Source organism: Anser brachyrhynchus (assembly GCF_964034855.1).
Source record: "Anser brachyrhynchus genome assembly, chromosome: 11".
Classification (NCBI taxonomy): domain Eukaryota; kingdom Metazoa; phylum Chordata; class Aves; order Anseriformes; family Anatidae; genus Anser; species Anser brachyrhynchus.
In genome coordinates, this window is record NC_137706.1 from 22,225,300 (window position 1) to 22,239,479 (window position 14,180).

The window sequence follows — 14,180 nt, forward strand, 5'->3', positions numbered from 1 at the left end:
TGCCCCGGGGCTGGGGCCCCGGCTCGCAATAAACGGTTGAACCGGGCCCGGCTCCGCCCGCTCTCTCTGTGCGCGTAACTTCCCGGCGCCGCCCGGCGCAGCGGCCGCGGGCTCCGAGGCGGCCCCACGGAGGAGGACGCGGCCACGGCGCTGCCCGAGCCGGAGGCGCGGTGCGGGGGCAGGAGCCGGCTCGGTACCCGGGGTCGGGGCCGGGGTCGGGGCCGGGCCGGGGCGGCGGAAGCGGCGGATCCGGTGCCGGGTCGGAGCAGCGCGCGGCGCTGCTGCCGGGGCCCTGCCCGCCGCTGGGGGCGGCGCTGCGGCGGCTGCGGGGGGAGCGCGGCGGCGATAAAAGGCTCGGGCCCGCCCCGCCTCCGCCTCCCTGCGCCGTGCCGAGAGCCGCTTCCGCCGCGGCGGGTCCGGGCGGGGGGCACCGGAGGGGTCTGGGGGGGCCGCGGCCCGGCGGTGCCGTTCCGGGGCTGGCGCCGGCCCCGCCATGGCCTCGACCGCCCGCCGCGACGTGCCCGAGCCGCCCGACTTCGGCATCCTGAAGCGCCTGGCGCGGGACCAGCTCATCTACCTGCTGGAGCAGGTCCGCCGGGGGGGAGGGACCGGCACCGGCACCGGCACCGGGACCGGGGGCGGCAAAAACAGGCACCGGGACCAGGAGGCACCGGGACTGGGGCAAAGACCGGGGGTCGGCAGGGACAGGACCGGGACCGGGAGGCAGTGGGGCTGGCACTGGCACCAGGAGCAGGGGGCGGTGGGACCAGGACCGGGACCGGGACCAGGACAGAGACCGGGGGCAGCGGGACCAGGACCGGGGGCACGGTGCCAACCCGGGCAGGCAGGGCCGAGGCTGGGGCCCGGTGCGGCCCCAGGCAGCGCCCACCCTGTGCCCCGCCGTCACGCAGCTCCCTGGGAGGAAGGACCTGTTCATCGAGGCCGACCTGATGAGCCCCCTGGACCGCATCGCCAACGTCTCCATCCTGAAGGTACCACGGGGCGGGCGGCCGGGCCCGGCGGTGGTGGCAGTGCCCGCTGACAGCCCCGCGCCTCGCCCCGCAGCAGCACGAGGTGGACAAGCTGTACAAGGTGGAGAGCCGGCCCGCCCTCAGCACCAGCGACCAGTGAGTCCGGCCCCAGGCGCGGCCCCTGTGAGGCGGAGGGGGGCCGGGTGCCTCATCCGCTCGCCAGCTCGGGATTTGCCTCCCCGGGCCCGGACGGGCCTCAGCGCGGAGCTGCCGCGGGAACGGAGCCGGGGCGGGCAGGGCTGTGCACCCGCAGCTCTCACGCCCCTGTCGCTCTGCTCGCAGGCTCTGCTTCCTCGTCCGGCCGCGGGTGAAGACGATGAAGTACATCGCCGGTGAGTGCGGGCAGCCCGGCGGGCAGCTGTCGGTCACCTGCTGGCAGCGGTGACGCCCCCGCTCCGTGCTGAGGCTGGGGGCTGCCGCGGGGCCTCCCCAGGAAGGTCAGCAGCGATGACGAGGGGCGTGCGGCGCGTCCCACGCTGCGCGGGCTGCAGTCGGTGCCGTGCACCGCCAGTACCAAGCGAGCTCCCGCAGGTCCTTCCAGCCCCCGCAGGCTGGCCTTCCTGGGCCGTCAGCTGGCCCCGCTCTCGGGGTTTTGCTTTCTGCCTGAGGTATTCTGGGTCCAGTGGGGAGCAGGACCCCAGAGCTTATCCTACAAGGGGATTGTGCCCGTTTGGGGCGGTGGGCAGTCCTTGTCCATGGGGGCTGCAAGCGTTCTGTCTGCAGATATCGTCAATGCTGACAAGATGTCAGGCCGGAGCCGCAAGTACAAGATCATCTTCAGCCCCCAGAAGGTCAGTGGCTGCTGCTTCCACCAGCGCCCCGCCGCGCTGTGCCTGTCCGGCCCTTTGCTTTCCCCCCAGAAACATTTAACTAAAGCAAATGGGGGGTGTCTGGGAAGGAGAGCGTCCCGTCCGCTGCTGGGAGCTCGCTGCCTGCCTCGGTGGGAGCCGGGCTGAGGGCCTCCTCCTGTCTTGCAGTTCTATGCCTGTGAGATGGTGCTGGAGGAAGAGGGAGTCTTCGGCGGTGAGTGGGACCGTGGTGCCTGCTGCCCTCTGCCCCGAGGGCTGGTCTGTGGCGGCTCTGACACCGCAGCACCCCAAGGGAACCCCGGTGTGGGCATCCCAGGCTGGCGGGGCCTGGAGCCGGGGCAGCAGCCGCAGGCCCATGCGAGGCTGCCTGCTGCAGGCAGGGGCGTGCACGCCACAGCATCGGCGCCTCTGCCTTGACTTCTGGGAGGGGCGATGGCCTTGCCACTGCCTCGGTGGAAGAAGGGAATGAGTCCCCTCGGGAGGCCCCGTCTCTCTGTTCTCCCCCTCTGTGCGCGGGGCTGCCAGGATTCCTGGGGCTGTTCCTGCTGGGGGCTGGGTAACTGTTGCCTTTCCCTGTCCCACGCTCAGATGTCACCTGCGATGAGTGGTCCTTCTACCTGCTCCCCCTGGACGAAGACATCATCAGCATGGAGCTGCCTGAGTTCTTCCGCGACTACTTCTTGGTCAGTAGGACACTCCTGCCGGGATGCTGCCCTGCACGATGGCAGCCTTCCCCGCGCTCACCTGCTGGGCCCAGGACAAAAGAGCTTTGTTCGGGGAGTCGATGCGTGGTGTCCTGCTCAGTCCTCTCAGCCCCTCGCTGCAGGACTCTGCTGTCCTGGGGTGGATTTTGCCTGGAGGGCTGCTCGGATGGGCTGTGGTGCCTCCACTTCTCCACACACAGCTCCCCTGCCCGGGCCCCTCCAGTCCTCCCTGGGTGGCTCTGGGCACCTGGTGCGTTCCCGTGCGTCTGGAGTGGGACCGAGCCCACGGCTCCCCCAGCCCCAGTCCAGCTCCTGATGCACGCAGTCATTTCCAAGCCGGCCTGCCCAGAGCCGCTCCCTGATGCTCCCGTGCTCCCTGCAGGAGGGAGATCACCGCTGGATCAACTCGGTTGCTCGAGCCCTGCAGTTACTGAACTCCCTGTACGGGCCGTTCAGCAGGGCCTACGGGATCGGGAGGTGCGCCAAGGTGGGTGCAGCCGCAGGGCTCACGCCGCCCCGGCCGGAGGCACCCGCTGCGTGCCCCAGGGAGGCTGCGTTGGCACCAGCCCCTGCTGCCCGCTGCGGCCCTCAGCAGGAGCAGGGAGCAGCTCTGCCACAGGCGCTGGCGTGCTTTTCCCCTTGCAGATGTGCTATGAGCTGTGGCGGGAGCTGGAGGAGGAGAGTGAGGGCGACAGCCAGGGCAGGAAGCCAGAGATCGGGAACATCTTCCTCATGGACAGAGGTTGGGGCTGGATCAGGCTGGAGCAAGGGGCGGTGGGGCCAGGGCCTGGCAGGGGGAGCAGTTTGGGACACGCGGGGCAGCAGGCAGCCTGGCAGCGGCCGGTTCTCGTTGCAGACACAGACTATGTCACAGCACTGTGCTCCCAGATGGTGTATGAGGGGCTGGTGGACGACACCTTCCGCATCAAGTGCGGTAGGTCGCAGGGCAGCAGTGGGGTGACGTGGGGCCATTCAATTGTTCTGTGATCCAGCCTGTGATTCCATTACTCTTCATCCTTCCCTGCAGGCAGTGTGGATTTTGGGCCAGAAGTCACCTCCTCTGACAAGAGCATTAAGGTGCTGCTCAATGCCCAGGATAAAGTGAGTCCTGCCCACGTGCCGTGGCGGTAGTGGGTCACACCAGCGCTCCGCGGGGCACCGGGAGGGGGCTGAGCAGGGAACGGCCGGGAGTCGCTGGGCCTGGGGGCGCAGGTTGTGATGGGTCGGGTGTGCAGAAGCTGCGGTGCTCTCTGCAGGTCTTCAGCCAGATACGGAACGAGCACTTCTCCAGTGTGTTTGGCTTCCTGAGCCAAAAGTCGCGCAACTTGCAGGCACAGTACGATGTGAGTACCGCCCGGTCGTGCGGGCACCCACAGTGCCTCCCTCTGCAGCCGCCTCACTGCCCCCATGCTCTTCCTTCTGCAGCGGCGCCGTGGCATGGACATCAAGCAGATGAAGAACTTTGTCTCCCAGGAACTGAAGGGACTAAAACAAGAGCATCGTCTGCTGAGCCTGCGTAGGTGTCGGGGCTGGGACAGCGGGTCCCCAGGGAAGCAGGGGGTGTTGCAGGATGCTGACAGCCCACGGGAGGGGCAGAGGGTCTGAGCAGTGGGCAGGCAGCAGGGGCCGTTGGTACATGCAGAAGTCTATGGTGGGGCTTGGGGGACGAGCTGTATGCGGAGCCCGTTACACCTCCAAAGTGGAAAACTCTTGGCTGTGCAGATATTGGTGCCTGCGAGTCCATCATGAAAAAGAAAACCAAGCAGGATTTCCAGGAGATGATCAAGGCTGAGCACTGTGAGCATGGTTCTGTGTCTGTCGTCACCCCCTGCCCCCCCCAGCCTCATTGCCCCACATCTGAGCACATCTGTCTCACAGCCTGGCTGCCCCTTACAGACTGTTCGTGTTGGGGTGGGTTTTGAGCTCTTAAGCAGGGTCAAGCCACATCCTTGCAGGGCTGACACGTGGCCGGGCAGGCGGCCCAGCATCACCAGCCTTCCCCTTCCCGTGGGGTTCAGGCAGGGAGGCTGAGCTGAGACCCTACCTCAGCTAGCTGGTGAGAGCCCCGGGAATGGGTGAAGTGACTCTGCCTCTCCCCCTGCCGCAGCTCTGCTGGAGGGTTTCGACATCCGAGAGAGCACCAGCTTCATCGAGGAGCACATCGACCGGCAGGTGAGAGCCGTGCTGTGGGGCAGGCCGTGCCTGGGGACACGCAGGGGCTGGCAGCCCTCTCACACCGCCTGCTCCCGCGTAGGTGTCCCCCATCGAGAGCCTGCGCCTCATGTGCCTGCTGTCCATCACGGAGAACGGTGAGGGGGCTGGCAGCGCCGGGCGGGGGCAGCGCCGTGGGCCTCGGGCTCAGCTCACGGCAGCATCCTGTCCCCCCAGGTCTCAACCCCAAAGACTACCGCTCCCTGAAGACCCAGTACCTGCAGGTGAGCCTGCCTGGGGGCCCGCCGCAGGGTGAGCTTGGATGGGGCGTCCCTGCCTGCCTGCTGCTCGCTGTGGGGCACCACGCTGCAGCGCTCCCCGGGGATGTGCCAGCTGGCTGCAGGGGTTGGCACAAGCCACGGGCTCTGCCTGCCCTAAAGGGGTGCCCTAAGCAGCCTCCCAGGGCTCCTGCCCGTCCCCGTGGACGTGGCACATTGCTTCTTTGCATGTGCTGGCAGCCGGGGCTCCGTGCTGATCCAGTCGACCCCTCCCCAGAGCTATGGGCCCGAGCACTTGCTGACCTTCCACAACCTCAAGCGCATCGGGCTGCTGACTGAGCAGGCGGCTGGGGAGACCCTGACGGCTGTGGAGAGCAGAGTCAGCAAGCTGGTGACAGACCGAGCGGCTGGTGAGAGCCAGAGCCATGGGGAGCCGCGGGGCAGGGCAGCCCACCGCAGGGAGCTGCCGGGCTGGGGGCAGCCCCAGAGCTGGTGCCGGTTCTGCTGCCCCTTCTCCGCCGGAGCCTGGTGCCTGCACAGCTGCTGGGCCCCAGCTGGCAGCTGCTGTGACACATCCTGGGGCTCTGAGCTGTATTTGTCTTTTCCAGGAAAGATCACAGACGCGTTTAATTCCTTGGCCAGGAAGAGCAATTTTCGAGCCATAAGCAAGAAGCTGGGCTTGGTACGTCCTCGGGGGGCTGCTGGGCTGCTGCTCTGCCCGCTGCTGGCCGGAGAGCTGTGCCCTGGCCTGCCCCCAGAGCTCCGCAGCCCCTGGCTGCCGGCTCGGCACGCTCGCTGCGTGGCAGCGGGGCTGCCGCTGGGTGCCCGGCTCGCCTCGCCTGCTGCAGGTGCTGCAGCCCCACCACAAGTGCAGGGCCCCCCTGGCGGGGGGTGTGATGCAGGGACCACCCCGTCCGTGTCTCTGCCGTCGCACACCGAGCACCGTGTCCCCGCAGATCCCCCGACTGGACGGCGAGTACGACCTGAAAATGCCTCGGGACATGGCCTACGTCTTCAGCGGGGCCTACACCCCGCTGAGCTGCAAGATCATCGAGCAGGTGGGCCCGGGGCTGGGGGGGAAGGCGCTGCGCCCCCCGAGGGCGCCCCCACCGCCCCTCGGGGCTGCTCCCCGGGGCCGGGGCCGCCCGCAGCGCCCCCTGAGCCCGCTGCCCGGCGGCAGGTGCTGGAGCGGCGGGGCTGGCAGGGCCTGGAGGAGGTGCTGCGGCTGCTCAACGGCACCGAGTTCTCGGAGGCAGGTAGTGCGGGCCGGGGGCGGCGGGCCGGGGCCGGGGGGGCGGGGGTCCGGCACCGCGCTCCCTCCGTGCCTTGCAGGCGCCGCCGAGGCCAGCCCGGGCCGGGACTCGCAGCGCACCGTGCTGGCCGTGTTCCTGGGCGGCTGCACCTGCTCCGAGATGGCGGCGCTGCGCTTCCTGGGCCGGGAGAGAGGTGCGGGGGCACGGGGCGGGGGGGGACGGCGGGGGCGCGGGGCCGAGCCGCGGGGCTGAGCCCGGTGCCGCCGTGTCCCCGCAGGGTGCCGCTTCATCTTCCTCACCACGGCCGTGACCAGCAGCGGCCGCCTCATGGAGGCCATGGCGGAGACCCGCGCCTGAGGCCGCCCCCCCCATCCCCCCCCAATAAACGGAGCCCGCCCCGCCCCGCCCCGCCTCCTGCTGTCTGCGCGCGGGCGCGTGCGCGGTGACGCCCGGGCACCGCCCGGAGCCGGGAGGGCCGAGCTGCGCGTGCGCGCTGGGCGCCGCCGGTTGGGGTCACGTGGTTGCCGGGGAGCCCCCGGGGAGCGGCGTCCGGCGAGAGCCGCCGGAGCCGATCTCGCTCGCGATTGGGCGGGAGCCGCGGCCGCCTCTCGCCGCCATTGGCCGGCGGCTGGCTTGGGGCGGGGCCCGGCGGCGGTTGAGGGCGGGGCCCGGCGTGACGCGGCCGCGGCGCGGCAGCCAATCAGCGCCGCCGGGACGGCAGTTTGAATCCGGGCACCGGCGGGCGGCGGCGCGGGGAGCGGCCATGAGGAAGAGGTGCGGCGGGCACCGGGACCGGGGGACCGGGGGGTGTCGGCGGGACCGGGACCGGGACCGGGGATGGGGGCACCGGGACCGCGACCGGGGGGCGGCAGGGGGGGACCGGGACCAGGATGGGACCGAGGGGTGCGGCGGGGCCGTGGTGCCGGGGCCCTCGTGCCGGGGCCCTCCCGCTGACGCCGGGCGCGGTGCCGCAGCGAGGTGCTGGCGGCCGAGGCCGTGTCGTGCCTGAACCGCGCGCTGGCGGCGCTGCGGGACATCTGGGAGGAGATCGGCATCCCCGAGGAGCAGCGCCTCGAGCGCACCGACGTCGTCAAGAAGCACATCAAGGTGAGCGCCCGCGGTGCTGCCCGCTGCTGCCCGCCCCGGCGGGGCCGTGCCCGGTGCCCCCCCGGTGCCCCCCCGGTGCCCGCCTCTCACGGCGCCTGTGCCGCGCGCAGAGCCTCCTGGACATGATGGTGGCGGAGGAGGAGAGCCTGAAGGAGCGGCTCCTGAAGAGCATCGCCCTGTGCCGCAAGGAGCTCGACTCCCTCTGCCGGGAGCTGCACCTGGACCCCTTCGAGGTAGGCACGGCGCTGCGCCGCCCGCGGGCTGCTCTGGGCGAGAGGCTTCTGCTGCCTGGCCTCTGCCTGGGATCCTAAAGGGGCCTGAGCTTACGAGGCAAACGCCTCCCCAGAACCTCCCAAAAAGCTCGGCGGAGCCAAAGGCTGGGCGGCTCCCTGTAGCTCCGGGGCTGGGAGGAGGCCAGGCGTCTCGTAGCGTCTTGTTTTGAGTGCTGCTGCTGCGTTTGCACCTCTCTGGGGAACTTTGCTCAGAACTAGGGTCTGTGTCCCTTGCCTATACACTTAAGGAGCCCTGTGTATGAGTCAGGTCTACAAGAGCTGTGGAGGAGAGTCGTTTTCTGGTCTCTTCTAGGCAGAGGAGGAAAGCACCATCCTGCAGATGGAGAAGGATTTACGCACCCGTGTGGAAGTGATGTTAAAGCAGAAGAGGGACAGGAAGCAGGAGCTGAAAGCTCTGCAAGAACAAGACCGAGACCTGTGCGACATCCTCTGCACGTCCCCGTTTGGCATCGACAGCAATGCCGTGCCCAGCCTGGAGGAGCTGGACCGCTACAGGCGCCACTTGGCCTCCCTGAGCGCCGAGAAGGTGAGCGGAGGGCGGGCGAGGTCTCCCTGAGGGGCTGGGGACGGTGCCCACGGGCTTCTCACGGGGCTTGTCACCTCCAGGAGCGAAGGCGAGAGGAGTTTGTCAGCATCAAGCGGCAAGTCATCCTCTGCATGGAGGAGCTGGACCACACTCCGGACACGAGCTTTGAGCGGGACGTGGTGTGCGAGGATGAGGAAGCCTTCTGCTTGTCCACAGACAACATTGCTGCCCTCCAGAATCTGCTGCAGCAGGTATGTTGGCACGCTGAGGCAGCGTTGCTGTGATGCATGGCGCTGTGGAGGCTGCCTGGCAGCAGCTGGCAACGTGCTGTAAAGCGTGGCTGCTCTGTTTTTAGTAACCGTGTTGTGTTAGAACATCCTGTCATCTCTTGCATGGAGATGTAGGAGGATGACCGAGCGGCTCTGCTAGCTGCGGCAGAGCAAACAGCCTGCTTGTGTTAGCATCAGGCCGTTCTGGTGCTGACCCCGCTTTCCCTGCTGCAGCTGGAAGCCCGGCGGTCCCTGAACGAGGCTGTGTGCGTGGAGCTGCGATCCAGAATCGCTGCGCTTTGGGAAAGGCTGCAGGTGCCTGTGGAGGAGAGAGAGTCCTTCGCAGTGCACATGACTGGATCCAGAGCCAGAACTAGGAAAGCTGTAAGGACCATCCTACAGTCTTTGGAGGGGGGAGGGCAGGGGAGCAGCAGCTCTGGGTCGCACACTTGTTTGCTCAGCCAGAGTGCAGGAGCAGCTTCCAGCAGTGAGTGTGCTGTGAGCAGGCCAAAGCCTGCCCTCGCAGGTGGAGGAGCTGGGAGCTGGTGACCGGCTCGTTAGAAGTCTGCTTACACAGAACGCAAATCCCATTCTGCTCTTGCTGCCTTCTGAGTCTGTGCTCTGATCTCGTTGGCAGCTGCAGTTAGAAGTGGACCGTCTGGAGGAGCTGAAGCTGCAGAACATGAAGTCTGTGATCCAGGCAATCCGGGTAGAGCTGGCTGAGTACTGGGATAAATGCTTCTACAGCCAGGAGCAGAGAGAAGCTTTCAGCCCCTATTACGATGGTGGGTGCTGGCCCTCTGACTCCCCTGGGGGAGCTGCAGGCTGCCTGCCAGCAGACCAGCTGCAGAGAAGCGCTGCTGGATGCGGTGCCAGGGATCCTGGCTGCCTCCTGAACACGCTGTTGTATCTCTCCAGAGGACTATACAGAGACCCTGCTCCAGCTCCACGATGCTGAGGTGGGGAAGGTGAAGAACTACTACGAAACACACAAGGAGCTGTTTGAGGCTGTCCAGAAATGGGAGGAGAACTGGAAGCTGTTCCTAGAGCTAGAGGTATTGCTCAGGCAGCGCTGGGTCTCTGGGCCCTGTAGGCCTCCGCTCCGGTGTGCAGTGTCCTTGAGAGACCAGGGAGGCAGAGGGGGAACCCTAGCAGGTTGGTGAGGGGATGGGGTGCTGTGTCTAGGGCACCAGCGTGACTTGTGGTGAAGAGCTTGCTGTGCAGGGCTGCGCTGCAGGGAGTGCTGGGCAGTGAGACTGGGCTCTGTGCCTGCTTCTCTCCTGACCTCCTTTTTTCTATGCTAGAGGAAAACGACCGACCCCAACCGCTTTGCCAACCGTGGGGGGAGCCTGCTGAAAGAAGAGAAGCAGCGAGCAAAGCTGCAGAAGATGCTTTCCAAGGTAAGTTCAGACCTGGAGAAGGAGCAAAAGCTGTAGTTCTGGATAGACACGTGTAGCAGTGGCCAAGGAGAAGTGGAGCACTTAGAGCCAGCAAGGAGTATCTCGGAGGGCAGCCTCCCTACACTGCCCTTGTGTCCTGATCAGCTGCAGGAGGAGCTGGAGAGCAGGGTCCAGGCCTGGGAGCAGGAGCATGAGGACGCTTTCCTGGTGAAGGGGCAGCAATTCATGGAGTACGTGACAGAGCAGTGGCAGCTGTACCGCATGGAGAAAGAGAAGGAGAAACAGGAGCGGGTGAGTGCGGAGCCGAATGTGCTCTCCTGGCCTTGAGGAGCCTCTTCTGGCACCAGGCTGTTGGTGGCCCAGCCCTGCTCAGGGGGGAGAACTGCCCCGGCCCCGGGCTCCCATCTGCTGCTGGCAGCTCCCTAGGGAGACGGGGTTCTTCCCTTTCTGCTGGCTCTGTACGTGGTCACCTTCCTTACCGAGACTGGTGTCTGCCGCTGGTGGTGTCTGCGTGTTGAGCCCCTTTCTCGGCCCCAGCTGCGCCAGGACTGTGGCTTGGCTCTGGCTACCTGTAAATCTCCACCAAAGTACCTGCTTCCTGGCTGCAGGGCTGCTGCCCACCAGCAGAAGCCTGCCTTTCCCCGGGCACCGGGCCAGAGCTTCACAGAGCGGAGCAGCCAGCTCCCTGCTGCTCCTCTGCTCGGGTTGGTGAGCGCAGATCTCTCACACAGCACCTGAAGAAAAGCCGCCAGATCGAGGCAGAGATGATGTACGGGAGCACCCCACGGACACCCATCAAGCGTCGCGTGCTCACCCCCCACACGCCTGGCAAAGTAAGGAAGGTAAACTGTCCATGCTGGGCAGAGTGCTTGGCTGGGACGCTGCCAGGACTCGAGTGCTGGCACTATGTAGTGCTTGGAGCTCTTGGTGCTTAGAGCCCCACCTCTGGGTTCAGTCTCACAAAGGGCTCAGGGATATTGCAGCAGTGTAAGGGAACCAGGAATGGGGGCCGAGCTGCGGTCACCTCTGTCCTCCTTGGGGACAGTGGGACTTGTTGGGGTGCCCTGGAGCTGGAGGGCCCCGTGCAGCTGGTGCTTCCACGGTGATTTTCCTGGTGTGGCACAGCCCCAGCTTCCTCCCCATGCACCTTGTGCTGTTTTCCCCCAGCTCAACGGCACTTCCATCTCCAGCGCCACGCCCAACAGCACTGTTCGTTCGGCCTTCGGGGCAACTCTCTACCACTCACCGACGTCTCGGCTGCCACCCTCAGGAGGGAAGGTGAGGGGTCTTCTGGGGTGTCCCTGCCCGCGGCGGGGCTTGGGAGCCCTGCCTCCCCTGCCAAGCTCCGGGGGCATAAAGGCTGCTCTTTGGTCCTGGCCTGCTCTGCTGGGCAGCTGCACGGCTGGTGGGATGTCTGTGGGACCAGCACAGCCTGGGGGAAAAGAGGGTGGGCAGCATTCAGGAACACTCCCTCCAGCCCAGATTTCTGGTGGGTGTCTGGGCCGAGCCTGAAGCTTGTGGGGGGTCTTCATTACCTGACCTATGTGTCCTGGGTCAGAATTGGGCCCCAGACCACAAAGGGTTTCTGGAGGGTGAAGTTCCTCTGGTACTGCAGAGCAGCAAGGCTAGCACAGGCTTCCTAGCTCCCCTCGGTTCATGCCTCCTGTCTACCTGTCGCCCGTTCCTGCAGCTTGGTCAGGCTCGGACCCCCAGCCGCGTGGCTGTGAAGCCCCCCCGGCCAGGACACAGGGAGCGGAACAAGGAGAACATGTCGCAGCTGAACGGAACCACCCTGAGCGGTGGGTGCACCCCCACAGCCCCTGCCCAGCGTAACTACAGCGTTAATTCTGTTGCCAGCACCTATTCTGAGTTTGCGGTAATTCACCTCTTCTAAACCCGCCTTCCCCCGGGCCGCGCGGGGGGCCTGCGCCCCCTCCCAGAGCACCCCCAGGCCCCCGCTGCGCGCAGCCCTGCGGGCGCCCTGCGCAGAGCGCCTGCTCCTGCCAGCGCCCCCGGCACCGAGCGGTGGCTGCACGGCAGGAACTGAACGCGAGGTTTGGTGGCTGAGGCCAAGCACCGCTCGCATCTTGCGTGGCCCCGAGCAGCCCTGTGGGGACCAGATGGAAACACGAGAGGAGTTCTGCTGCCCAGGGCAGCCCCTGACCCCGTGCAGGAGCCAAGCCCTGCCTGCGGTGTGTCCCTGTGCCAGGTCTCCTGGCACAGCCCTGCTACAGTGCCGTAGCTGCTCTCTGGAGCTGGGCCTGTTCCCAGCTGCTTGAGCAAAGTACCAAGCCCTGGGGTTTGATGCAGTGTTTCCTAGGCAGCACAGGGCCCGGGCAGCTGGCAGCAGCAGCGCTCTGTCGCTGTCCTAACCTGGTCCCTGGGAGAAAGGAGGGAGGGTCCTGCTTGCCCCCGGGGTCCTTTTCCCGCTGCCTGCACGGCCTCAGCCCCTGCATGCTCACGCTGGACTCGGCTTGCTGTGCCCCCTGAGCTCAGCCTCCCGAGGGACCCTGCCTGTGCGCCACCTCCTGCTGGCCTGAGGTGTGCTGGGGGAGCGGAGTCGGGGGGGCTCCCCGGGGGGAATTGGGTGCGGGGGGGTTGGTCTCTGCTGCTGGCCAGAGCTTTGGGGGCTGGAGGCCTCTGCCCTTCCGTTAGACCTCACTGAGCCCAGGCTTTAGCCTCTCCTGATGCTGCAGCCAGGCCCTTGCGCACGGCTGCTCCCGTGCTTGCACCCTGCCTGTGCTCCTTCCCTGCCCTGTAGCCCGTGGGCCAGCCTGCTCGCTCGCTCTCCTGCTGATCTGGAAGCGCTTCCCAGGACAGGCAGCGAGCTGCCAGCTGCAGGAGGGAGGGATGGGGTGCCCGGCCGAGGGCTGTTGGGGCAGCAGGTCTCTTGCTCCTGGGAGCCTCAGGGATCTTTCCCAGCTACTCAGAGCAAATGCTTTCCTGCCCTCTCCTGAATCAAGGGGGGGGTGTCGGGTATTGTGTCTGCCCAACAACCAGCAGGGGCGCAGCGTGGCCTGCCCTCCTTGCTGGCCTAAAGCCCCTGCCCCAGAGCACCAGCACCACCTGCGGCCCCCGGCACAGCCTCTTCTGCAGCCCCTCACCCCCCATCTCCTGCTTCTTGTGTCCACAGCGCGAACTTTCAAAGGCTTCCAGGTGTGACACCAGCTCCCGCGTCCTCAACTCCACCACCACCAACGCCTACTGCTGAGGCGCTGCCCCAGGCTCTGGCCCTCTGCAGTCGTAGTGAGTTCCTGTTCTGGGGGAGCGCTTCCGCAGCGCCCGCTGCGCCCAGGCCCGGAGCAGCCCGTGCCCGAGGTTTGGCTTTTAGCTAGGTCCCAGCATTAGTCTGGCCAACCTGCCTCTCTGCGGGGCGGGGGGCGTTCCTGCCTGCGAGGGCAGGGGAAGGAAAAGGACACTTTTAACATTTTTTGCTTTTATTTAGGGGATTTGTGTGACTATTTGTGATTAAAGATTGAGAACAAACTTGGGGTAGCATAGCAGTGGGTGGTGGCTTCTGCGGGAGCCTGGCTGGGCGGTGGTGTGAGGTGGCAGGGCTCTGCCGTGCCGAGTGTGCGCTGGGACAGACAGGACCTAGTGCAGAGCGCTGGCCTTGGTGCCTCTTACCAAAGGCTTTTTTTTTTATTATTATTATTATTTTTTTAAACCTTCCATATTGCTGTAGGTATTATCTACCAGGCTCTTCCTTAACAGCACAGCAGGCGTGCTTTAGCTAGGGCTTGCTTTAGCTGAGGTTCCTCTGAGCAGCCTCCCTGGGCCCCAGAGGGCTGGGCTCGTGCTGCTGCTGCAGCCTGGGCTTGTGGCCGAGGGTCTCAGCTCCCCCAGGCCGGGGGCTGCAGCTGCCCCCTGGAGAAGAGCTCAGGTGGTCGATTCCCCTGTCCTCTGCCCACCCCTGAGCCTCCAGGGAGGGGACTGCCTGTCTCCCCCGTGCACCCCAGCGCCTGCCTGCCCTTTCTTGCCCGCTGCTCCTGGGGAGAACAGCGCATGCTTTGGCGGTACGACGTGCTGGGGGGGGCCCGTTTGCACCTTTGTTAATGAAGCTCTGTATGTGTGTCTGTCCCTGATCAGAACTAATTTGCACCTTGTTATCACTACAGTGCCCCACTTACTTACTGTTATTTATTCCCCAGGTTCTGTTCCCTTGCTCTGTAACTCTGTATATACTGTTCATGGGAATAATGCATATACATGTATATAGCCACTGCTGTTCGTGTGTTTGTTGGGGTGACCAAAGGCTCCTCCACTGTGACCCTGGAGGCCGGGAGGGGGAGAAGGTTGGGCCTGGCTCTTCAGCCCCTGCCTTCTTTCTTTAAACCTCACCTGTGCCCCTAGGGGCTG

The 14,180-nt window shown here is 66.1% G+C and overlaps 2 protein-coding genes across 6 annotated transcripts; both read left to right on the forward strand.

Moving 5' to 3' along the window:
- The first annotated feature begins 116 nt into the window (after positions 1-116).
- VPS33B (VPS33B late endosome and lysosome associated) lies at positions 117-6,631 on the forward strand. Of its 2 annotated transcripts, none has more exons than XM_080551624.1 (23): positions 117-589; positions 912-992; positions 1,066-1,127; positions 1,314-1,363; positions 1,755-1,822; positions 2,009-2,054; positions 2,429-2,523; positions 2,927-3,031; positions 3,190-3,286; positions 3,401-3,478; positions 3,572-3,645; positions 3,801-3,887; positions 3,970-4,060; positions 4,267-4,341; positions 4,652-4,716; positions 4,799-4,853; positions 4,933-4,979; positions 5,251-5,383; positions 5,582-5,655; positions 5,930-6,031; positions 6,154-6,229; positions 6,306-6,419; positions 6,504-6,631. In XM_080551624.1, exons 1-23 carry the CDS (start codon positions 494-496, stop codon positions 6,581-6,583), a joined length of 1,851 nt encoding a protein of 616 aa, XP_080407750.1. In that variant the 5' UTR covers positions 117-493; the 3' UTR covers positions 6,584-6,631. The 2 variants fall into 2 exon arrangements, with proteins under 2 accessions (XP_080407750.1, XP_080407751.1); XM_080551625.1 differs by having other exon boundaries at positions 342-589; positions 1,069-1,127.
- Positions 6,632-6,699: 68 nt separating this feature from the next.
- Positions 6,700-14,039, forward strand: PRC1 (protein regulator of cytokinesis 1). Of its 4 annotated transcripts, none has more exons than XM_080551629.1 (14): positions 6,700-7,000; positions 7,201-7,333; positions 7,444-7,566; positions 7,919-8,152; positions 8,233-8,403; positions 8,656-8,805; positions 9,059-9,206; positions 9,340-9,476; positions 9,726-9,821; positions 9,966-10,112; positions 10,553-10,663; positions 10,989-11,099; positions 11,512-11,697; positions 12,955-14,039. In XM_080551629.1, exons 1-14 carry the CDS (start codon positions 6,990-6,992, stop codon positions 13,030-13,032), a joined length of 1,836 nt encoding a protein of 611 aa, XP_080407755.1. In that variant the 5' UTR covers positions 6,700-6,989; the 3' UTR covers positions 13,033-14,039. The 4 variants fall into 4 exon arrangements, with proteins under 4 accessions (XP_080407755.1, XP_080407753.1, XP_080407752.1 ...); XM_080551627.1 differs by having other exon boundaries at positions 6,722-7,000; positions 11,512-11,620; XM_080551626.1 differs by having other exon boundaries at positions 6,722-7,000; positions 10,553-10,654.
- Positions 14,040-14,180: the final 141 nt, after the last annotated feature.

Excerpts from the sequence above, each read along its gene's own strand:
- PRC1 (XM_080551629.1), top strand. Across the intron at positions 10,113-10,552 it reads AGAAGGAGAAACAGGAGCGG|CACCTGAAGAAAAGCCGCCA; the intron begins GTGAGTGCGGAG and ends TCTCTCACACAG. Across the intron at positions 11,698-12,954 it reads GCACCTATTCTGAGTTTGCG|CGCGAACTTTCAAAGGCTTC; the intron begins GTAATTCACCTC and ends TTGTGTCCACAG.
- VPS33B (XM_080551624.1), top strand. The coding sequence starts at position 494 with ATGGCCTCGACCGCCCGCCGCGACGTGCCCGAGCCGCCCGACTTCGGC. Across the intron at positions 4,061-4,266 it reads GCATCGTCTGCTGAGCCTGC|ATATTGGTGCCTGCGAGTCC; the intron begins GTAGGTGTCGGG and ends TTGGCTGTGCAG. Across the intron at positions 6,032-6,153 it reads GCTGCAAGATCATCGAGCAG|GTGCTGGAGCGGCGGGGCTG; the intron begins GTGGGCCCGGGG and ends GCCCGGCGGCAG.